Source organism: Onychostruthus taczanowskii, unplaced genomic scaffold (assembly GCF_017590055.1).
Source record: "Onychostruthus taczanowskii isolate IOZ18803 unplaced genomic scaffold, ASM1759005v1 scaffold24, whole genome shotgun sequence".
Taxonomy (NCBI): Eukaryota; Metazoa; Chordata; class Aves; order Passeriformes; family Passeridae; genus Onychostruthus; species Onychostruthus taczanowskii.
In genome coordinates this window covers 10,271,716-10,295,894 of record NW_024499684.1, presented here as the reverse complement: position 1 = coordinate 10,295,894, position 24,179 = coordinate 10,271,716, and the positions used below count along the sequence as shown (strand labels likewise).

The 24,179-nt window shown below is 43.4% G+C and overlaps 1 protein-coding gene across 1 annotated transcript in view; it reads right to left on the bottom strand.

The window, feature by feature from the left end:
- The window catches only part of LOC121336716 (LIM domain containing preferred translocation partner in lipoma), a 317,023-nt gene that overhangs the window by 92,926 nt on the left and 199,918 nt on the right, over window positions 1-24,179 (bottom strand). Inside the window, exon 8 of the mRNA XM_041406088.1 lies at window positions 20,038-20,712. Coding sequence (XP_041262022.1) covers window positions 20,038-20,712 — 675 coding nt within the window. The remainder of the gene's footprint in view (window positions 1-20,037; window positions 20,713-24,179) is intronic.

Here is a 24,179-nt window from a genome sequence, read left to right as displayed (position 1 = left end):
CACTGGGGTTCCCACCTAGAAATGGCCTTTGCCAGGAGAAGTGTCTGGAAGGTCATCCCTGACATATGCTCAATCCTGCTTTTCTGATGTGAATGGGACAGTGTTCATGGAGAGTCTTCATCCCTCCAGATTTTACATTTCTAAGATTTAATGAACTGAGGCATCTTGGGTGACACCAAGGCACCTGGCTGCTCCCTCAAGAATGTACATTTTTGGCAGAGACATGCAAACTGCTCCTCTCTGCCAGCAGGAAAGACTTCTAGCATCCCCTGCTCCTCTCCATACTAGAAATCAAGAGGGAAAGAGTAGCCAAAAAGGGAAGACAACTACAGGGATCTATTAGTTACATCCCTCTCTCAACAGATAATTTCTCCTCCCTGTCTCTGCCTCTTCCCACACAGTCACTGAGTCCCCACCACATTCCCAAAACTGTTAGTCAGCATTACCCCAGTTGTCCAATATTTCCCATGGCTGCAGAACACAAGAATCAGGAAATGATGCCCTGTCCCTAACAAAGGTCAGAGATGCACAGAGCTGGTCTACCACAACTGCTATTTCCAAGACATCCTTTTTGTAACACCACCAAAAAGCAGGCAGGGCAGAGGATGCCCAGCTTGGATGCTGCATTATGGAGTTGCTGTCTTATGATGGAGCAGAGTTAGGGTGGTGACCACACTGTTAAAATTTTGATTCCAGCACATGAGCAGCATGTTGGGTGCTAAATGCTTCATTCTGTCCCCATAACATGACCTGAAAACCAAAGAATTCCATTGGTCTCAATGTTTCTGCCTAATTTGCTTGGATTTGCACTAAACTCTCAGTGTATGGCTGTCAGTGCAGGACAGCAGTGACAGGGAGGGAGTGATGGATCCTCACCAAGGACAAAAGAGGATGGTGGATGTGAGGCTGAGGATAAACACCCAGGGGTGACCAGAGGTATCGCTGGTCCCAGTCATGACACTCCACCCAGACATCTGAACAGAGGTGGTAGCAAAAAGGGGAAGAGTGAGGATCACAGCAACGAAGCAAATGAAGCTGCAGACAAGTGAATAAATAATGGATCCTGGGTATGCAAGCTACAGCCAGATAATCAGGAAGGAAAAGTATAAGTGCAGTGAGCAAAGCCAAACCTACCGTAATGAAGATGAAAGACAGTATGCTTTGGTATGCTGGGTTTGGCTTAATCCATTACATTTGGGCAGTTTCAGAATAAATGACTTAAGGGGAAGGCAACAAACTTACAGGCTAACCCAGGGATACTGGGAAATTGGTACCAGCACCAGCATGAGTTACTGGCTGAAGACCAGCCTGGCCATGTCAGAGCTCAGGGATTAGGCAAGGGACACCTAGGAGGTTAATCTCTCTTGCAGATGGATCACAGGGGCCTGCAAGGCACAGCACTTACATATTTCAGCATGACCAAACTGGCCAGCTGCAATCCCATAAGGCTTAAAGAAAAGGTGGCTATTAGCCAATAGATTGAAGGTTGAGAAACCTGTGTGCAAGGCAGATGCCAGAGCCCACAGGCAGTGAAAGTTTTCATGCACCAGAGGACGTGGCCAGACCCAGCTTTGGGCCCGAAATGACTGTGATGGGAGCAGAATGTTTTCTCTTTTCAATGTATTACTGTTTCCTGCACCATGTGGTTAGAACACTGCAGGTGACAGTGCAGCTGAATGGTGACACCACATACCACGAAGATTAACTTCTCATAGCTCTTCTTGGGGCTGAAGACATGGAATCTGACCTTGGCTTTCATCTGGTCAGTCTTAGATAATTCAACACGGTTGCTAAATGAGGTGCAGAAATAACAGAATGATTGTCCCTTGCTTGAGACCACTGCAGTCCCTTGAGCTCAGGGCTCAGCTCTAGTAGCCAAACCAAAGTGCAAACCTCATGTCTGTAAAAACTGTCTCACAGGCAATAGGAAACCATGCTTCATTAAACAGCAACTCAGCAGCTTGCACATGTGCTGCGTTTTGTAATGTAACAGATTTAGGAATAACAGTGTCAAGTTTGGAAAAGTAAAAGTCAGGAAGATTTCTCAAAGCTTTTGACAAGGGGGTGTGCAGTCATTTCCCTGTGGTTTCTTGTTTCTCTCACACTTAACAGAGGAGATGCATCCTAGAGCTCTGTCAAAAGCCCTCACAGTCACTCTAGCCTATTTCTGAGCACTGGGTATCCTAAGTGCTGTCCTATGCAATAACCATTCCAAAGCTGGTTTTGTTTGTGGTAGATATCAATCCTTAGTGTCCTGCTTTCTCTGTGTCTCCCATTCCTCAGCTTTACTTTGCTCTGGAGCAAACAGGGCTTCTGGGCTTTTTCAGTGCTTGCTCCTCTACTTTGATCCGAGTTTCTGCTTTTTCCTGCTGAAACTTTCTGCCTCCTCTTCTTCATACAGGAAATTTTATCAATGGTCCAGAGGACAAAACAATAACCTTTAGAATGACTGCCAGACCAAGATCTCATTGTCCTGTTAACAAGTGTACATTTTACTTCTGTCTAACCAAGGACTACAAAGAACTGAAAATGTGCAGTCTCTTCCACGTGCAAGACTTCTCTGCCTTTCATTTGCATCTCAGGTGCTCTAAGGAAAAAAAGAGAGAATATTTCTTTTGTTCTTCTAAATGCTGCAGGTTCTGCAGAGTCTTTCTCATAGCCAGCCCTGCAAATGGTATAAAATACTGTTCATGTGTGCAGCTCTGGAGAAACTGTGCGTCCCTGAGAGGAGACTTTACAAAGGGATGCAAAACAAAGTGCTTGACCCGCTTGCTATCACTGGTGCCAATATATCCTAATGCCACCCTCTAGGCCAAATCACAATTATTAGTTTTCACTACAGGGCACTGTCTCCTAAACTCTGGGCATCCCAAAACAGGCAAGAGCAGCTGGGTGCGCTTCATTTGAAAAGCAGGTGCACAGGCACAACTTCTGAATGCTGCAAGTCTGCAAGAGAAAAATAACATTCCCTTTCTTGGAACTTATTTTCAGCGGTTGAACAATTCACAAAGAGAAACTGTTAGTGCAAACACTCAAAAGGTCAATCTCTAAATAAACAGTGAGAGAGAGAGAGAGAGAGAGAGAGAGAGAGAGAGAGAGAGAGAAAGAGTGATGAAAGGGGTTAGTTGTGAGTAATGAAGCTGTGATGATCACAAGTCAAAAAAAGCAAAGCAGCAATGAAGTCAGAGCACTGTGAGCATGCTAGAAATTTTGGCAAGATCACATGTGAAGATACGAAAAGCAAAAATTACGTTCCCCAGTCTAAAATGGCACATGCCCCAAAAAATTCTTCTTTACTTTTCCCAGGGAATTTCACTACTTTCACTCAGTTCAGGAGGATCAGCAACTGGTTTAACACTAGAAATGAGCATCAGCTATCCCCACCTAAATGCTATATTCATACTAAAACAAAGGATGAAAACAGATGTAATTTGCACCTAGTACACAAATCTTTGTTTCATCTTCACGCCTGAACAGGATTTCCCTCCAAATCAGATGAACATTTCTCCCCGACAAAATACCAATAAAACATGGTGTGTAGTTCACATTAAAAGGAATCTGTACAAAGTCAATTAAGAAAAACAAAAACAAACAAACAAAAAAGATGATGAGAACATTAGACAAACGATAATAGCTGAAGATATTTAGGGAAACTTTGATGATGTAAATACTGTCCATAGGTTTCCTATTTTACAGTGTTTACTTTTGGGACTTGCTTGTTTACCAGTCATGTGGCAGTGTCACATTGACTATAAATATGTACTTTACAGAAAATGCAGAACTGTAGAAGTTAGAGATCAGTTCTTGGCTCTGAGGTGAAATTCAAATCTGATTATACATCCCAGTTAAGGACTGGCTTTCCTATAATGAGCTAAGCTCCAAAGATCAGCACAGTCAAAATTTGGCTCTATAGTTTGTAGCTTGACCCTAGGTAAACCTCAGGCAGTGCCATTTGTGGTTCAAAACAAACAAATAAAAAAATCCCTTGATGTTTCTGAGTCATCACATTGCATTAGTTCAATTTTCAAAGGTGAATTTGTCTCAGTCAGTCATAGAGCTTTTGGTGGGATTAATAAGTGCTTTGTGGCTCAAAGGTGATGTGGCACTAAGGACACCACTCCTGTGCAGGGAGGACCTGTGTGAAAACAGCCATGTGTTCACATCACAGAGCTTTGTGCAGGGCTGAGAGGGCTGTTTGCAACTGCTTGGAGCTGGGCCCCAGCTCCTGAGAACAAGGAGAGCACTTTGGACATTCCTGTGAATATCAAACATTTGCTAAAAGGGCAGGATAAAATCTTTCCTCACACACCAGTAAAACCTCTCTGCCATCTCATATTGTGCTGTATGTCTTGTCCTTTTCCTACTGGCACCCATCCAGGACAGTGTAATTAGAGGACACATGGCGTGACAAGAGCAAATGATATGTCAAATATACATAGATCACCAGCCCCAGCTGAACAAGTGCCAGTGTCCCAGCACAAGCCAACTAAGGTGCTTAAGAAAGCCAGCAGCTCCCTAGATACTGATTGACAGCAGAAAACTCTCCAAAGCAAAGACTGGGACCAAAACATCTCACACAGTGGTGGGGAAAACAGCAGGTCTCTCAAGAGGCTGATCTATATACAAGGCACCAGCAGACCTGGAAATGACCCAGATAAAGAGACCAATGGATATATGCAGTGGCTTTCCAGAACACAAGATTGCAGAAGGTGTTATGTCTAACAGTCTCTTGGTTTGGGGAAAAAATAAAAAAAGGAAGGACTACTGGCATTACTGGTTAGGATGCTGAAGACAAAGGAAAAGAAACAGCAATGAACTTCTGGAATTCACTACCACTATTACAACAATATAACCAAGACAAATACTGCTGGACCAACACAGCATCAAACACAATGTTAATCTGGCCCTGGTCTTGACCTGTCACTTTTAAGTTAAAACCTGCTCATGCTGCAACAAGGAAAACGCTGAAGGTCAGCTCTGCAAAGTGCTCAGTGCTTTCACCAGAAGTCAGACAGTTGTACAAGCTCCTAGACGATGCAAGAGAGAGATGTAGAGTGAGAGAGAATATGTGCATTTGCGAATCAGCAAGTACTAATGTGTGTTGTGCTGGCAAGAGAGGGAAACCAGGGAAAGATCAAACAAGCAGGACTGGCTATGCCTTGAGCTACACTGAAAGCTTTTCTTGAGGTTTGCTCTTTCAGTGTCACTCACAGGAGGAATTTTGGGCTTGCTGCATTGTCAGGCTGCCCTAGCCTTTTGACTAAGACAAGGTAGGGGATAAACTTACATGCTGTGTGGGCAGTCCTGTCCCTTAATAAACAACACAACCAAAGGATTAATTGAGAAAATGTTTTACTAAAGGCAGCCGGTGACCGCTGGCTGTCCCCTTTCCCTTGTGCTCTGAAACAAGCAGACAAGGCAGCTGCACTCTGCTGAGCAAACACACACACTCCAACCCACCCTGTTTGCTCTGCTCACTGCCCCGTGCCTGGGCATCCCAGCCAGAGAGGCAATGTCATTCTGAAACACCACTTGAAAGACACGAGGACTTCATCTCCTAGGCTTTAGTCGTACCCAGCAGCTCCCAGGAGGACACACAGATGTGGCCCTTTCCCTGAGAGCTTCTCTGAGAGCCCAGTGAAGCAGGAACAAAGGAAAACCAAGAGACTCACTGAAATTTGGATTTGGCGGTTTGTATGGCCTCACACAAAACCCCGCAAACCTTACAGGTGCCATTACAACTTCCCCTTTTCAGGGGAAGCACAGACCACTGCATGTCAAAACCTCTGGGTTCACTTCCGCCACTTCAACACCACTTTCTCTTTGGACTTGGGCATGTTAATTAACCCAAACAAGGTTTGGTTTTTGCATCTGCATGATGAGCGCTGCCTGTTCAGAGGCATTCTTATGGTCCTTCACTGCTTGCACACAGTAATGTCCAGGTTTCTTCCCTAGGGGGAAGATTTAGTGATCCCACCAGAGTTCCTGTGAAAGGAGAATGAGCCACCTGAATTGCTCATGCCTGGGGCAAGCAGGTTGATGAGGGAAACCAGTGTGAAACAGCTCATCCACAGTAACCACCAGGGAAAAGGAAGATAATACAAGGTCCAAGCTGTCAAACCAAGCTGGTGAATTCTTTGTGCTAAAGGCTGATATTAGGCCACTCAAATATCAGGTTTTTGTTAAGAACAAGTCATTGCACATATTCAGCTGAAGGCCGTAGAAGTCAGTCCTCAGTGTACTAATACTTTAAACTATTAGTACTAATAAAGTACTAATACTTTAAACTTCATAAATAGGAGGTACAAAAGAGCAGAAATCATGGATGATGAGCCAACACTGAGGACATGGGTAGAACCCTAGAAATGTTATTACACAGCTGGTATTTGTCTAAATACATGTGCATTCATCTGGGTGTTAATATCCCACAACTAATCTCCAACTAAACGTATGTCAGCAATTGCCAGGTTGCTTCTTTTTGTCAGGTAGATTTTTGTACTCATTCCTGCAGTCCCACAATTTGAGTCCTCATGGTTCTCCCATCACTCAAATCTCTTGAGCTACTGCCAATCTAGATCTACCCAGTGGAAATCACACAGGTCGGAGGAAAGCCACACACCTTGGCTGAGGAATTGCAGTCTCCTGCAATTCAAGTGAAAAATCAGTGCTGGGGAAGAAAGGCATCTGCAGAACAGCTGAGGCAGATATGAGCTGATATGAAACCATGAGTAATAAACTCTCATTAGCAAAAGCTCAGTGTAGCTACCTTGCTCACTGTCATCACAATGCTCTGGACCTTGTATACTGACCCTTGTATATATTCATCACTGAGGAGGAGTGAACAGCTGCCTCTTGTGCAGAGCGTAAGAGAAGCAGGAAAAAAAAAACTCTGTCCAAGAAAAATAGCATGTGAGTTTCAGAGAAATCCTTCTGGGGAAAATCAGGAGTAGGGGGCTTGGAAAGAAAACTTAGAAAGAAATGTATATCTGTAAAAAGGACCCAAGTTTTCAACATTTTTTCTGCTTTGTATCTGTGAGGATGCATGTTCACAACCTCCTGATACCTGCTTTTGCTCTCTATCTATACTGCCAACAGTATAGATACAGTCCTTTCTGATGAGGTTCACATCACTGGTGGTGTCTGTTCAGAAACAGCCCCAATCACTCACAGCCCACTCTGAATACTGCAGCAAACCTCCCCAGAAATGGATGGGTTTCCACTGCAGGGCATCATTTACTTGAGCTGTTCTGTTAAAGCACTCCTCTTCCTTCTTCTTTACAAGAACTCACACAGGGATATCTTCCTATCTCTGTTTGCTTAGAAACAATGTCTCAGGAAAGAAAGTATTGAAAAATCTTATGCCTGGTAACCAGCAGGGATAAGGTGTTGATTCTCCTAGAGCTAACCATAAAGTCACTGCTGTACCAGGAACAGCTTCAACATGTAATTGTTTTAGGGAGGCATGAAATACAAGAACAGAGAAGGCTACTCCATGATTTACTCAGTCTCCTAGTTGTTGCTTGAGAACCTCAGATGACAATATTGTGTTAGCCTCTGATCTACACTCCCAGCTGTTACTAAATCAACAGAGTTCCTCCAAAGTCAATACTGCTATAGTGACATGACTCTTGTCCAATATACAGTGCAAAATGAAAACCTGTACATTACAACTCAAGAGCCTTCATAGGATAGACCAAACTCACTGCTAAAATGTTATTCTATACAAATTCTGTATATGTCCTTCACATATGAGGTGTCGTATCTGCTGTGGCTTTTTTGGATGTCTGCTTGTTTCCATTCCTGGTTTCTCATCTCATTCCAGCCACAGCTGGAATTACTGTGCAGAGATAGCCTGACTCCAGCTGCAACACAGCTCCTTCCATAAATTAGTTTGTTTTAAAGCCTTCTAAAACCAAATGGGGCATAACGTGGCCACCAAATGTCTGATGAACCATCCCAGACTGAAGACCAAAGGAAACTGGTTGAACAATCCTGAACACTGGGCAACAACATTTATCCTCTTCCTCATTTCCCACATTCTCTGCATCTGGTTCCCCATAAAACATGCAGATGCTTCAGTAACAGGAAAGCTGAGGATGTCAGTAGTCATGTCTGATCTCACTGGCCTTTCCCCATGCTTGGCAACAAAATAAAAGAGGGACTTTAAGCCACAGTGAGGCACTGCATATTTCTGCTCTAAGCACACACTCAGCACATGGGAGAGTGGGCCACATTCATCCTAAATCCCACCAAAGCCCTTATTTCCAGCCAAGGTCACAGCTCTGCACTGCTCCTCAAGGAATGTATATACCTCACCCTCTTAATGTTGACTTATTCATAAAACTGTATCGCTTGATTAAATAGCTCATCCTCCACCTCTGAGGGAACCTTTTTTATCTGCCTGGAACAGGTCCTTGCTTTCTGTCTGTCACCAAGGGAGGAGAAAGCCATGGGGCTGCTACCCCTATGAGCCTGAGTTACTTCCTCCCTCTGTGAATTTGGGAAAATGACCATAACAGCAGAATATTGCCATAAGCTTTTCAGAGGCTTTGTGAAGAATTTAGTTGAGATTCATAAGAGGGCTCTCACAATATAAAACACTACATAAATGCTAAAAGTTAACTGTTTTTAATAGCCACAGATTGAAGAGAGATCTTTCTTTCATTTACATTCAAAGGTACAGAAATATCCTTCATTTCAAATAACCACTGTGCCTGCTGTGAGAGGCTCTGCACATGATTTTCATTGCCTTTCACACAGAAAATAGGAACACTACTTTGCATTTATAGACTTTAAAACTAATTTGCAGACAATCAAGTCTCGAAACCCCCACTGTGATGCAGGAGGTAAACATTATACCTATTTTAGAGAGGAAACTAAGAAGGAAAAAGGTTAAACCACCGAGTCTAAAGCCAGAAACGAGACATTGGAGAAACCAGGAATGCTGGTAAGGTCTACCTTCTTACTAAGAAGACCTACTAAGGTCTTCTTAGTAAGAAGAACAGCTCACCTGCTCTTCTTACTAAGCAGTTAACTCTTTTTCTCTCAAGGTTCTAAACATCAGGGTGCACATGCCATATAGCAAGAGTGGCCGCCACCACATTTATCTGTATTACCACCATATTTAATCTTCTACAGATACTTCTGTTGACCACAGAGTGTGCCTGGAATTGCATGAGGCCATTTATTCCATTTTCTAACATGCGTGGCAGCAGAAAATTGTTGACGACTAAAAGTTAACCAAACATTTATTTTTAGAACCAGTCCAATGTTACAGTGTCTGGACTCATAACTACCCATTTCTCCGACATTAAGCTGAGCTACCTCATGAGAAAATTGCTAGAATGATAGTATTACCAGGGCAAATTGAGTCACTGTCCAAGATCTAAATTGGGAAATAAAATAATTTCTCAGCAACTGGCAGCACAGTGGGAGGCAAAGCTTGCAGGAACTTGTCCTGCAATGAAAAATTCAGGTTTTTACTTTAAAACAGGTTCCTAATCACTAAACACAGGGTTTTTTTAAGTTCCCAATGACAGAAAAACAATTAGGTTCCATGGTATTGAATTCTTGGCATTATCTAGTATTTAGAACAATTAGTAAACATCAATAGCAGAATTATAATGGTGATAACCAGGGAGAAAGAGCAGCACCCAGAGACTTAGGTACGTGTATCATTTTTTAATCTGATCCATCCTAGAGAAGTGTTATGGTCCCTGCCTGGAGGCTGTTCCTGACCAGTCCTTGGAGAAAGATGACTATGAACCCTGCCTACAGCAGGAATTCCCAGCCCAAGTGAGACCACCTTGGCTTGCTTCCTCAATGGCCCACAGGAATGCTAATGTGAAAGAGCAAAAAAGTCTCTGTGGCAGTGGGTTTTTTACCCTTTTTCATTTGCATGCAATTATTTTCCCCCTTGGATGTGCAGGCTCCACATAATGAATTTAAGCTTCTGACAAAAGGCTTTCCTAGATCAGGAGAAGTGCAGCTCAGAAGTAATTTGCTGATGCTTGGGATTTGCACACTGAAAGCCACAGATCTCCTGTCCAGTACAGCCTCTCTCCTTGAGAAGAGAAGCTGCCTATGTGCCTCAGTTGATAATTAACTCCTAAATGGAAGTAGAAGGGTTGATGAGGGTGATGAAGGTTTACGACTGCATGTCTGTATCCTTTCTGAAAGGAGAAACAGATGTTTCTAACCACCACAAATTTCGATTCCACAGATCTCTTGCTCTGGCTATTACCTTTGGGCAGTGACTTCCAAATGCTGTATTAAGAAAAAAAAAATAATTGTTTTGCAGGAAAGTTCAAGAGAAAGTCTGGGGCAGTGTCAGAGGTTGAACGCATTCCCTCACACAGCAGCTCAGAAGGCAGAAGACAGCACTGGAAAATCCTGTCCTAACACTGCTTTTTTTGCTGGTAATCAGGGTCTCCACGATTGCCAGTTCAATTGGAGAACAGCCCTGGAAATTCTTCTGCTTTGTCAGCAACATGGTCTCAAGCAAATCCCTGTCTCATCTGTCAAAGTACAATCTGGATGCTTTCACTAGCATTAATTTAAATTTCTAAACAAACACCAGATCCTACCAACTTGTGTAATGGTGAAGAAGTTAATTTTATCTGAGATGTTTGGGTTTCCTCCCCTCTTTTGTCTCCCACTTTAAATTGATGCCATCTTAATTTTTTCAAAAAAAATGCCAGGGGGCATTTTTGAGTGCTGCCTGCAGATACGCATTTTTATGCTTTTTCCATCTTTTAACTAACAAATAGGAGGGGAAAAAAAAAGTTAATTTTGCTAGCAGCCTGCTGTGATATAAATAAAAATAATAGGTACATTCACAGATTTTGAACTTTTTTTACAGCCGCTGCTGCAAAAAGCAATTTTAATTTATAACCACGGATTCTTGCAAAACATATAACGAAGACATAATAAAATGGAATGTTTATCCTGTGGCTCCCATTAGACCTCCGTTCGATGGTTGTAACTAATGACTTGTTTTTCCACTTTTGTATTGGAAGCCTTATTATTGCGCTGCACAGAGCATACCTTATTTGATTTCCCTAGCAAGGTCTGCACCTCTTGCTGAAGCCTGCAATTAGATGTTCATGAAGTAATATTAAAAAGCTGCATAATCACATCTGTAGTCAAAAATTAAAAAAAAAAAAAAAGAAAAAAGCCAGTAACAAGCCAGCTCTGTTTGTATAATATTATACTGAGTACAATAGACTAATGTTCACTCCAGTGCATGTGTCCTTTTGACTAACCACTTCTATCTGACAACCTTTTTTTGGCAACAGAACACATTGTACTTTTTGGATAATTGACTGTGGAATATAATGTTGTTTATTCAAAAGCAGGCCACATAGAACTGAGCTTCCAGTTGTCTTTATCCCTCTACCTTTCTTATCTTCATGCTGTTTAAATTTATGCTGAATTTCTTTTAATTACACATATGGTTTTAATTGATGTTCTGTATTTAAGCAATAGAAGGTAACCTGATAGTGAAATGGTACAGAAAGGTGGGCGGGAAGCTGAATTCAGATTTGAAAACTGTATTTGGACATATTTATTGGTGAGCAGTGTCATGAAGAAACAAACACAAGCATGTACACTCCCAACACCTTCTGGTACCTACAGGGCCACGTTTGCCTGCAGTACAACTGCATTACTTCTCTGTACTGAAAAATCTACTAGAGAGACTCATCCACCACTTGCTCAGTGATCTGGAAATTCTACAGCAGCAAAAGCCCTAATTTTAAGCCTTAAGCCTTGGAGGACAAGAACCCTGAGGGAAAGTGATGTAGAAACACATAAAAGTTGTGAAAAATCTAGATGATGGGAAATGCAGTTGAGAAAATGGGTTCAAGAGAGAGTTTTGACTGAAGTATTCAAATGAGGTCGTGCAAGAATTGATGTGTTACTAGAGCATGTTTTTGAGATGCAGCCTGTGGAAAAAGAGGATACAAGTAAGTATTGCATAATAGGAGAGGAGAAGGATTTTGATGCAGCAAGGAACAGAAAAGCAGCCATCTAACACAAGCTGGAGAAGGAGATGCAGGGCACCTTTCTGATGCTGATCATCAGATAAGGAAAACACAATTGTCACCTGAATCTTTGAGTATCTGAGATACACACGAAACAGGTTTACAAGAATATAAATGTTGTGCGCACTTGTTGTGAGGACACTTCCTCACAGAGACTTCTTCTGTTGCCTGAGTTGGACTGCAAAATGAAACCCTCCATGCTTCCTGGTGACAGCCTAGAAGGAGTCTACCAGTGACATATACATCAGCAGGAGCTTCCCTGACCACTTAGGCCATTTTTCTCCATGAAAAAGTCATGAGAGTTTTCACTTTAAGCTCTATCGCAGGAACAACAGAAAATAAAGTGATTCATTTAATGAACAACCAGTTCTCACAAACCTGGAGGAAAATCCTGAAAAAAAGATTCTTCAGGTGTTAGTAAAAACAGAGTCTATCTAGGCAATAATAGGATGAAAATTGTGATAGCTTATCTGCTGTATATTATAGCCCAGGTGTGGTTCCATTTTACTGATGACTAAACTAATCCTAATAAGTCAGGTTAAGTAACAGCAAACTCATTTGAGGAAATTTTGTTTGTTTGTTTAGAAAAATATTTAATTGGGAGGATGAGTGATACTGACAGGAAGAATAATTCATCTGTCTGTGCTAAACCACACTGTGGAAAATCCTTGCTAATGCTACATTGATCAGCTAACACACAGCAGCTCCACTCTTCTAATTTGTTTTGTGTAGCTGACTTTAGATGGCCCATTTCAATCTGGACTATTTTGAGGAGCCATGTGAAACTAAGTCACTGCCCTATTAGTGTAGATAAAGAGACACATGAATATTACTCTGCTACAAGCAAGATGTAGTTCATCTGATATTTCTTCCAGCAGAGAGAATACTTTGCATCTGGAACAAAGAAGAAAATGTGACTGGAAAGTTTAGAGCCCTTAAATTAATTCCCTAGACAAAAAGTTGAGGCATCATACTCATAATACTATGTTATGTAACTTGCTGTGGAGCCAGGCAGCTACTAAGTGAAATAGTATAAGTTATAAAAACAAAATATTGTTGTGAAAACAATTTTACAGCTTTATAATTCACTATTATTTTCATTTAAGAACAAAACTGTCAGTGTAATTGCAGACTCTGTTTGCCTTACAGGAGTTCTTTCAGCCTGTGATAGGAAACCTCTTCTTTTTTTTTAACTTTCTTTTCCCCAAAGGCTGCTATTAAATTTACTATATCATGTTTCTTTATAGTTATTCAGAGGTAAATCTTAACAGGAATCCCATTATGTGGAGGCCAAAGTTAGTTTAACACCAGAACATTTATGATCAGTAAACATAACCATATATTAGCAACTGCTTCATACCATTATTCTTGGATGAAACAAATATTATATTAGCAGGCATTACAGACTACTTTGTAATCTTTACAACTGAATTCTATTTTGGTGGAATCTTAATGGCTGGCACTGCTCACTGTGCACCAAGTTAGAAAACTTGCCTGCTCATTCAAGTCCTAGGCTCAAAAGCCTATCTATGCACAACCATTCCTATCCAGGGAAAAATTATTCATCTTTTAAACTGTACACAGCCCCCTACACAAAGTGGTGCTTCAGTAGCAAACCATAACTATTTTATTTGTATGTGTGCCATTAAAAACTGGACTAAGACTGCAGATATGCTTCACAGAGGTCAGTGGGAAAACTACCCAATTACAGGAAGATCCACTCCAAATGACATGGCCAAAACAGGACATCACCCAAAGCATCATCTATGCTGTCACTGTGTTGTGAGCAGAGTGACTTCTCTTAACACTGGCATTACCATCAGGTCATAAGCCCAAAGAGTTTCACACCAACAGGGCACCCAGAGACCTTTTCACCTCAAACAGAAGAGCCACCAAATGATACCAGGATGTTCCATGTCTCCTTGTTCTGCCCTGCTCTCCTAATCAATTGGTGCTTAACCTTGGACAAATTTCTCTACCCATTCAGGTTCTGGCTTCATTGCAATAAACTTGACAATGACACAGAGGTTATCTGACAGAAGAAGAGCTTCCTCACACGCTCTGGTGCTTTGGCTTTGAAAGAATTACAATGTGGTTGGACTCGAGTGTATTTTTAAATGGAAGGAACCAGCTCCTCCAATAATCAGCAGCACCATCACACTCAATCGCCAGAGTCTGCCTGTAAATTACGTGGCACTCACTTTTATGGGTGCTGCTTTCTGTACTGAAAGCTGTAAACCAGTAGCAAGGTAATCCTTGTCACATCATGCTACCGAGCAGGCTGTCCCTTAGAGACCTGAGCTCAGGCAGCTCCAGGGCTCAGGCAAGCCCCACTGCCTGGAAACCAGCCAACCTCCCTGCCTGATGCTATGTAAGTATACACTCACTGCATCTTATGACCTCAGACCCAAAATTCTTGTTAGCCTGTAACACAGTCTGGCAGGATCTCTCAAGGTAGACGCTTGGTTATCAAGAGTTAACCAGCACAGAAGCAGAGCCCTTGATTAACTTCAAGGTTGCCCCATGCCTTATCATGTGTGGAGGCATTGTCCTCAGCTTATTTTAAGAAGGAGCAAGAAAGAACATCCAGGTATTATGCCAAAAGCCTCTTTCTCAATTATTCCTCTTATATTTCTAACCCATTGTGGCTGACTAAAGGCTAAAGCTGCAAAAGCTGCATCCTGAAACTGTAAATTTAAGTTGGTTTTTCAGTATATGCTGACCTGACTTACTCCTGTAACTGCAGGCTCCCTGTTATCTTTAACTTCAAGGTAATTGTTTGGCAACTCTTTGTTTCGCTATTTCAGGAAAACAATTCAAATATATGATACCTAAGAGACAAAACTGATTAATTGCCCTGTCATCAGCTGGTTCCTGCTAGTATATGGAGTGCTTAAATAATAAAAATATAATACAAAGAACAAAGAGTAAAGTTCTCAAATGAACATGTTAAACACATTTTGAGCCAAGAACTGGGCTCTTTCATAAGTCTAGGGTATAAACCAGACTGTGTCATATTCCTGCAGTCAGGATAAGGACACCATTCTGAAAACACCTCTTTGCATTTCTTGCCAGCACCTATTCACCTGAAAAAAACCCCAATGATTTTCATGCAGAGATTTATAATAACTTGAAGAGGAAAACATCATTCTCAATGCCTCAGTACCGCAAGTCCTGAACTTCTCATCTTATTGTTAGACACAACTGCCTTCTTTCCCCTCCTTCTCATTTTAACAGAAGCAACAGTATTTAATTTAATCCACCCAGAAGCAATGACAGAGTCAGCAGCTGATATACAGCTAGTGCTGGTTAGAACTCTGAATTACTGTTTTGTGAAGAATGTCAACATTTTGACATTTGTTGCTATTCTCAGGGTAGAAAGGAACTGCATATTCGTCTCGAAATTTTGAAATGTCACACTGAACTCGCAGATTCAACTCTGAATTTCAGAATTTCACATTCTATTTCATTTTACATTGGCTTTCAGTCTTTTTTAATTCATTAAATGCCAAAGTAGAATATTTTAAATCACCCTTTTTAATTTTACTTTGGATCGCTTTATTTGAGCATATTAAAACTATGGGAAGCCACTGTCCCACACTGACAGAAAAACAAACTTCAATCATCATTTTATACTGGCTCCAAATCCCATCCATTGAAAATTTTTGATACGTGACTTTTGTGAAGACACTTGGGTAAAAGCATAAAATTTTGGGTGAGAAGACACTTTGGGGGAAGCAAGCAATGCAAAGCAAGCTGCCTGCCTTTCTCCACAAGTCAAAAGCAACACTAGGGAAGGAATATATCCCTGTGACAGCAGGAGGGAATCTGGCAGACTGCTTTTATTCATCTGCAGAGAAGGAAAAGTTTCTAGTCACTAAATTAACAGCAAACAGCAAGAGAATTAGTCTCAGCTCCAACACAAGTGCTGGAGGTATCTCCTTTATGTGAGTGATAGCAGCCTGTAAAAATTATTAAACCAGTGCAAGAGAAGTGCATCAGTCATAGTGAAGGACACTGGTGAGCAGATGTTTCTGAGGCAAAGATGAAACTTCCAAGTGAATGTCTCCATCACAGGTATTAAACCAATGGAAAAACTGACAAAAGCTGTGTAAAACGAGAAAACAGAGAGCCATCACAGTCCCTTTCGGGCATTGCAAGCTGCATGAGACCACGTCAGGGCTGGGTGCAGCAGGAGGCAAAAAAATCACCTCCAGCAGTGCGGAAACCACGCGGTGGCTGAGGTCTGCTGGTCACGAGCAGCCACCACCACCTATGCCACAACCATGAGCTGCCTCATTAAATCCTCCTGGTTTACAGCTGTCTCCCCACTTTTCATGGTGCTCACCTGGAAAGGTGTGCAAAACTGAAGGGCTGTCTGAAGAGGAGGCCATGCTCCATATGAACTGATGCCTCTGCAGGTGTGAATGGGGATACTGCAAGCTGTGGCTGACCAGGTTAAGGAACTTGGGCACTTGTGCCATGTCTGGGAGAACAGACACTGCTACCAAAGGGACATTGCTCCCTTTCTCCTCCCAGCAAAATCTGCAGCAAAGAAACATGGATTTGGATGCCATACCAAATCAGAGCTACAAGACACTTCTGTCCTCACCAAATTGTTAAATTGCTCTCAAGAGATCAATGTTTTTGTTAATATTTCCATCATTTTGGAACAGAGCCACAAAGTTGTCTCACATGGCTTCAGTGGTACCTGGTCTATATGTTGAAAACATGAAAGGTCCCTTCAGGAAGGAATGTGCTTCCCAGAGCCTATGATTAGAATTAGGAGAATAGCTGGGATCTAGGAAGAACAGATCTCCCAGAGCAATCCCTCAAAAACACCAGGAGATACATGAGGTCCCTAAAAGGTCCACTAATCTGCTTGGGGCATATGATAGTGCCTCAAAAATGCTCAAACATGACCAAAACCAGTTCAAGGGCCTAAAACTATTTGGAGATATGAGAACACAACAGGGGTTTTCGGTGTCTTAACCAGTCCAGCACAGAAACATTTGGTGATAGGTGAGCTGGTCGGTGGTGGGAATTTACCAGTCCTGCTTTGGCCACAGGGCAAAGTCCTGGGAATACTCCACATCAGAAACTGGTTTTGTCATATGTCTGCTATGGACATGCTGGTGCCAGAAATGAGCATGCCTAATGAGCCACCCTGGCATTGTGCCCTCTGCCTTTGGGAGAGGAGTAGTTAAGAGAGAGGCTTCAGATTTTGACTTGGCCTGAGCAGGCACAGAAAGAGCATGAGAGAAGCCAAATGGTCTCATGAGAACTCTGCTACTGCTCCTACAGAAGTCCCCACCACCCACCATCCAGAAGAGAAAGCTCCTGAGGTTTTTTGGCTGTTGAAGCACATGAAGGTTTAAACGAGGACATGCACTCCACCAGATCATTTCCTAACTAGGACTTGGGCACTAATGCTAGACAGGGTGCTGCAAAAGACTAAAATGCCCAGAGGCTTCACATGCATGGCTCCATAAGTGGCCCAAGGACAGAATGCAATGTGGAATTGTGTGTGAAAACTCATTGTTTTCAGCAAGCTTTAAGAATCAGTACAGATTATTTGCTGTTCCCATACCAATCCAGATTTATTTTGGATCAGCAGCAACTTCAACATTATTAGTACACAGCAAAAAACACAGAGCCACAGTGTCATGAACCACTTCCTAGCCAGAATGACAAATAAAAACCTTTTTTTTTTACCCTTTAAAAACATGAAACAAATTTAATGAAAGACTTTGCCTCTCACAGTGATGGATCATGGTATATGTTAGAATTAAGAACCATGAACTTTTAATCTGAGATGGATTTGCTACAACATTCTTAAAAATTTGTACACAAACTGTGTTCAAGATTAGGCATGCACTTTTCTGAATACATTTAAAAATTGTTCGATATTTTAAAACCATTCCCTTGCAAGAAGAAAAATTCCTAAAGGTCATCTTACATTTTATGTGATATGTATTAATGCTTCTTACCCTTTCTGTTTCCTTAACTGAAAGGTCTCAAATCAACCTTGAAAAGGCAAAACACAACCAAATGCAGAATCACGTGTGTATGTTGGAAAAGATGTTAAAATTTATATGCTAGCCAAGTCAAATTACAGTGACAATTCTTCCTAACACAGCTTTTTTTTCCCCTTTTAAATAAAATAATTCCCAAAGTTGATTTAATGAATGAGTTATTGTGCAAAGGAAGAGAACAGCACGTGGTAAGGCTGGACAACACTGCTTTGAAAGCAAAGCCCGGCACCAATATGTTACAGAAGATTTGTAAGCTCAAAAGTGAAACAGGTAAGAAACAGCTATTTAGCAGGTTGGAAGAGAAAGAAAGTTTCTGGAGGGGTTTATCATCAAGCAGATGACAGTCTGTTCTGCAGAAGAACTGAAATTATTTTTTATAGAGATACTTGTGAAGTATTTCTGTATGTGTATTTGCAAATGCCACGTGCACACACACCAACATGTATATACAAATATATATAGGCATACATGAAACCCCCAACTTGAGCTAAATTAAATTGTCCGTCCAGCTTTGTAATGCAAATGAGACTAACAGGCTTGTGCTGTTTGTGGTTTGAGATGATTTGCGTTTCCATAGAGATGCTGACTGAACTACAGTTTTTAAATTTTTTATATATATAAGACTACTTGTATCTATAAAAGTCTAAATATGGATCTGCTATACCTCAGCATTTCCTCAGTGACTCCACTGGAACCACAACCATTTACACCAGTTAAAGCTATGTGCAAATTTTGCATCTTTCGCTACTTTTCAATCTAAGCTCTGTACCAAGTACCTGCAGAGCTGAGAGTTTATTGCTTCTCTCCCTACTTCAAAGGTTTTTGTTAAGGAAGGAGAAAAAAAGAGAAAAGGCAGTTTCTTAGCTGCTCATAGATAATATTTCAAGGGCTTCTGTAATTTCTTTCCCTCTCTAAACTGCCTTGAGAAACATCTTCGCCGTTCAGAGTTCCCACTGTCAGGAAACCTGGAATTCAGGGAAGACCATCTGTGTGCTGTTAGAGAAGGAAATTACTAAGGGACAGGTTTTCTGTTATGTATCTGAAGCTTTTTCCCCTTTCCCTGTGAGCACCCACAAACTCAAGAGCATGGATGTGCTCAGACATGCCAAGGTGGGCCTGGGCAGCATCATTAACTCCCTACCTCACTCTTTTTGTTTTGTCATACACAATGAGGGCCCCACAAAGCTAAAAGACCTCCCAGAGCCACATTAGAGATGGTCACCAGGAGAAGTGACAAAAGCCAGGCAGGATCAGCTTGGGAAGAGAAACAAGGCAGACCCACTTTAACTTTCTATTTCAAACTGACTTCACTTTATGAGGGCCAGGCACTTGTTGAAGTGGATGGGGGCCGCCCGGTGTACCAACATTGGAGAGGAAAACCAGAGCCGAGCTCTGTGGGGACTCATTTCCATGTGGTTTCAGTGATAAGTGATCTTTGAACAGCCACACACCAGAGGACAATCTCTGCAATCACTCTGAACCACAATCAAAACCAGCCTCTCGTGTACCTCCCATCTGCCTGAGGACAGCAAGGATTAATTGTTGAACCAGGGATGTCCACAAGTACATAAAGCAGCCTCTCACTTCATCTTGGGAGTGCCCAGAAGAAAAGCCTCCTGCTGAGCGATGCCTTACAGAGGCATGGCCAGGGAGCTCCTTGGGCAACAGAATGTCACAGGGACAAAGCCTCCCTCCCTCCCATGGGCTGACACCATGCTTCTGCATGTGACACCATCTCACTACTTGAGGCTTACAGTATTTCTAAGCCCCTGCAGAGGTTCTTTTCAAAGCAGATGAGAGCTCCCTATTTCCAGCCTTTAAAAAGCCATATGTAGGGAGATCTGCCCCACACCTCTGATAGCACCGCCTTAACCCCCACCACCTTTCAGGGAGTGTCCCAGGCCACATTCAGCCATGTGGCTCTCCTAGGAATATCAGCGTCCGCTGGCATCTCTTACCTTCTGCTGCAGGGCGGGCGGCTGCGGGGCCAGCACTGGGTCAGTGATGTAGGTCTTCTTCGTGCCCTGTGGCTGGTAGAGCCCAGGGGGAGCCTGGCCCATGGCATTACTCGCAGGATACGCAGGCTCAGCCTTCCAGGAGCTCTGCGGCACGTAGGGCGCCTCGGAGCCGTTCCTGCCACCGTACCCCCCGTAGTAGGGATCCTGGTAGCGGCCCTGCGGGGGCGCGTATCCGTAGGCGGGCTCGGCAGGCCGGCCGGGCGGAGGGCCGTAGCCGTAGCTGGGCCCCTGGGGCTGCGGCGCTCCGTACTGAGGGCCAGCGGGCTGGCGGGACGGCGCGGTGGCGTAGGGCTGGCCGGGCCCCAGGCTGCCGTAGTGCCCGGGCTGCTGGCTGGGCGGTTGGTAGTGCGGGCTGGGCTGCGCCGTCCTCACCTGCACGTTGAAGGCCGGGCGGCTCGGAGTGGAGGCCGTGGCGTAGGAGGCCGGCACCGGCTGCGGCTTCAGGGTGCCAACGGGAGTGACCGGGATGGGCGCTGGCTGCCCCGGGCCCTTGGCAGTGGACTTCTTGGTGGCGGTGAGGGGAGGCTGGTTGGGGATGATCATCCGCTTGTGGCCAGTGACAGGAGTGGACACGGATGGGGTGGTGGCAGCGGAGCTGCTTGAGGTCCCAGAGCCCTGGAGAGTGAGGAGAGAGACACAAGGTCAGCAGGAGAGGCCACTCGGGCAACAGGTCAAGCAATGAGGGTGGGAATGGGGGTTTACAGAAACACCTGTGCAGCAACTCAAACTGCTTGTGAAAGCAAGAATAACCTAGAGCCACACGTTACAGAATGGTTATAGCAACCTTCCCCTGCTCTGACAGAACAGGGACGGCAACCACAGCAGCAGAGCAGAACTGCCGTGCATGGCATTTCATCTCTCCTTGGAGGCTTCTCCTACGCCTCCAAGCAAACAAACAAATTAAAAAATGATACACGCAAAAAAAAAAAAAAAAAAAAAAAAAGGATTCTCGCCAGAGGATAATTAGGGAAAACCCCATGCATTCCTGTGAAAATGAATCTGTTTTGAAAAAGAGAGAAAATGAGATTATAGTCTCTATGGAGACACGAAATTCGCTGGGTCCCTAGAGCACTTGTAGGGTTCTGCCCCAATACAGGAACTCCTTTAACTGTGCAGGAGGCAGCAGATTGGGATAGTCTGCAAGCAGGTCCCAGGCTGTAAGAATGAACTCTGATCAAAGCAAATCACTGAGGTGTCCCTACCCTGGCTGTACTGGTTGAACACCTGGAATGACCCCAGAAAAGTTAAATGCTACACATGCTTCATTAAAGGGCAGAAAGTGGGTCAGGATTTCCAAGAGCTTCAGAAGTCAGCTCCTACCATGGCAGCCATGTAACCACTGCCCCAGGCACAGCAATGCTGGGGCAGCCAGGGAAGAGGATCACAGCAAATGCTGTTGCTTCCTTAAATTTGGCCATGGAATGAGGCTTTGTTGCAGCGACGCTGTTTAACAGGCATCGTACATCCTTCAGTCTAGTGTACTTGCTTGTCTGGCTTACCTCACATTTAAATGTTTAAAAACACCAGTGTGAAAAGACATCTTTGTTAAAGAGCTAACAATGTGAAAGTTTCTAAAAAACACTCACCAACACTCTTTATGTCTTCTCACTACATCAGAGAAGAGTAAACTTGAATTTCTAGAGTTTAGGATTAGGAATAATTTCTTGCTTCTCTGTTTTCCTTTATTCTAAAAGAATACCTGAATTGTGTGCCTTCTATGGAGAAATGCATTAAAGTGAAGACATGCAGTTTTACAGCACTTAACACCATACTTATATGAGGTATATCTCATTCAAACTTCCTGTACCAGACTTGATCTCATCCATGATCTGCTTGATAATCTGCAAGTTCACAGCAGCCCAAAGGCAGACCAGCTCAGCCTTTACCTATGCTTATGTGCACTCTAAGGCATGTGACACCTTTAAAGGACCTGTATTTGTCCCCAGGTGTTCCTGTTTATGCACGCACCCTGACCTCCACCTACTGCTCCACCACCATGCCCTTGGTGGGGAGGGCATGGTGAGCACTCTTTGGGACCTGCACAAGCTCTACTGGGGCCAGAGAAATCCTGTGCCTGGTCAGCAGGTGGCGGCAATTAATTGCTGCCAAACCGCCCGGGGGGGCTGGGGGAACTTCAGCCAACTTGAGCCTCCAAGGGTTCCAAACTCATGCTCTGTATGGGGTGGGAGAAACTCATCCTCTTACAGGGCGGCTGTGCCCCCCCACATTTGGTAACCACCTCACACTAAGCAAAAAAAGGTAAGTGCAAGCCACTCAATTTCTAGTGCACAGCCTACAAGCAAGTCTACCCAAGGGATAAGGAAGCTCTACCACCCAACTGGCAGCTCTTCCCTGGTGATGTGCAAATACTTTTTTGCTGATGCACTGGTAAAGACCTTACTCCTGCAATCACACCTTCAGGGCAAACCTCCCACAAGGAAACACTATAAATCAGCAAAAAACCCCAGGCAAATAAGAGCATCAGTCTGTTCTGAAAGGTGTGAAAGGTGTGCATTCAGAAGTGGGGAATAATAAGGCAGCAAACTTCTGCTGAAGGAAAAACATCTCAATGTGTTCACACCCTGACCTTGCTAACAGGTCCATGACAAGGCAGCACATAGACAGACAGAAGAGATTTTCAAACTGGGAGCAAGGAAGAGCTGAAGCATGTCTCAGTTGAACTGCAAGGGCAGAGACAGGTTAAAGGTCTGTAGCCCTCCATTAATACTGATTCTTGTACTTCTGAAACACCTGTAGGGAAGCCGGCACTCCTCCATTCCTGCATCAGAAAACAACTGCACCAGCACTCACTGCTAGCAAGAAAACTTGCTTTCTGTCAGAATTGTTCTCCCATGTCAGGCTGGCATTTATGCCTGGGACTGCCAGAAACTTTCCCATTTCCTCACCTATTTCATTCTTGTAAATTATAGTAGTTTGTCCACTTACTGTAATGGGATGAAAGGTCCACAATGCAGCACTGTGTAATTACCACCAGAAAAGCATTTTTCTTTTCCATGTGAAGAGGTAGAAGGTAGATAATGTTATAAAGGCAATGGCCTGTCTGGGGGAGGGGAAAAGACCAAACCAAAACAACATAAGTGAGCCCTGTTCATCACATTCTGTATTTCTCAGTGCAGACTCTGGAAGCAGGTCATGACAGATGCTACTAAAGCTCTTCTGATCCTATCTCAAGAACTGGGGGGCTTCAATCTTACACATAAACATCCACATAACACATATAAACATCCACATAACACATCACTGATGTCAGTCTCCTGCCTGGATAGGAAAACAGCTAAGAATTAATGACAAACCCTTCTTCCAAAAAAACTCCAAACCCTCACAATCTGTGGACCGGTACTGAGCAGCTCCTGTGTTTAACACTACAAAGAGGATGAGCTGCAAGTATCCAGAATCCAGCAAAGGAAGGTGGCAATTTGGGGGAGCAGAGCCCAAACTTTGCTATCAACTCCACAGTGAAGGCCCGAGCTAACAAGTACTGGCTGCATTGTGGCATCAAACCACAGGCTGCCTTGAGGAGGAGGAAGTTTGCATCAGTAGGAGTCCCCAGAGGCGCCCTGCGTGACTCATTCTGAATTCCTCTGAGGGCACTGGGCAAGTGTGTGATGAAAGCTGGGGTTTATGGGGGGAGGAGTAAGGATAGCTGATGTGGTGTAGTAGAGAAATGGGACAGGCTACAGGGAATTTAACGCTACTGGAACATTGATGATTTATGAGGACACAAGTTGGTTGTAGCTCTTGTGCAAGGGCACAGGTGAGGTATCACCATAAATCCTCTGCCCTTTTGCCTGAGAGAGAGAAGGGTGGCCACAGTCCAGCTATGCACTCAAATATCACCCCTGGCTTAAACCTTAAGATTACTAATGGATTAAGAAAAACTTTATAAGCAAACAGTAACTAAGGACAAGATTCCTGCTCTGAGGACAGGAATGTGTGGAAGGACCAGAAAAGGGTACTCAGATACCAGTAGGAGAGATTTCAACAGCTGTCTGGAAGGCACTAGGAGGACAGGAGGGATGGATGAGGCTGTAAAGGTGCCAGGTAGATGGTGCAATAAACAG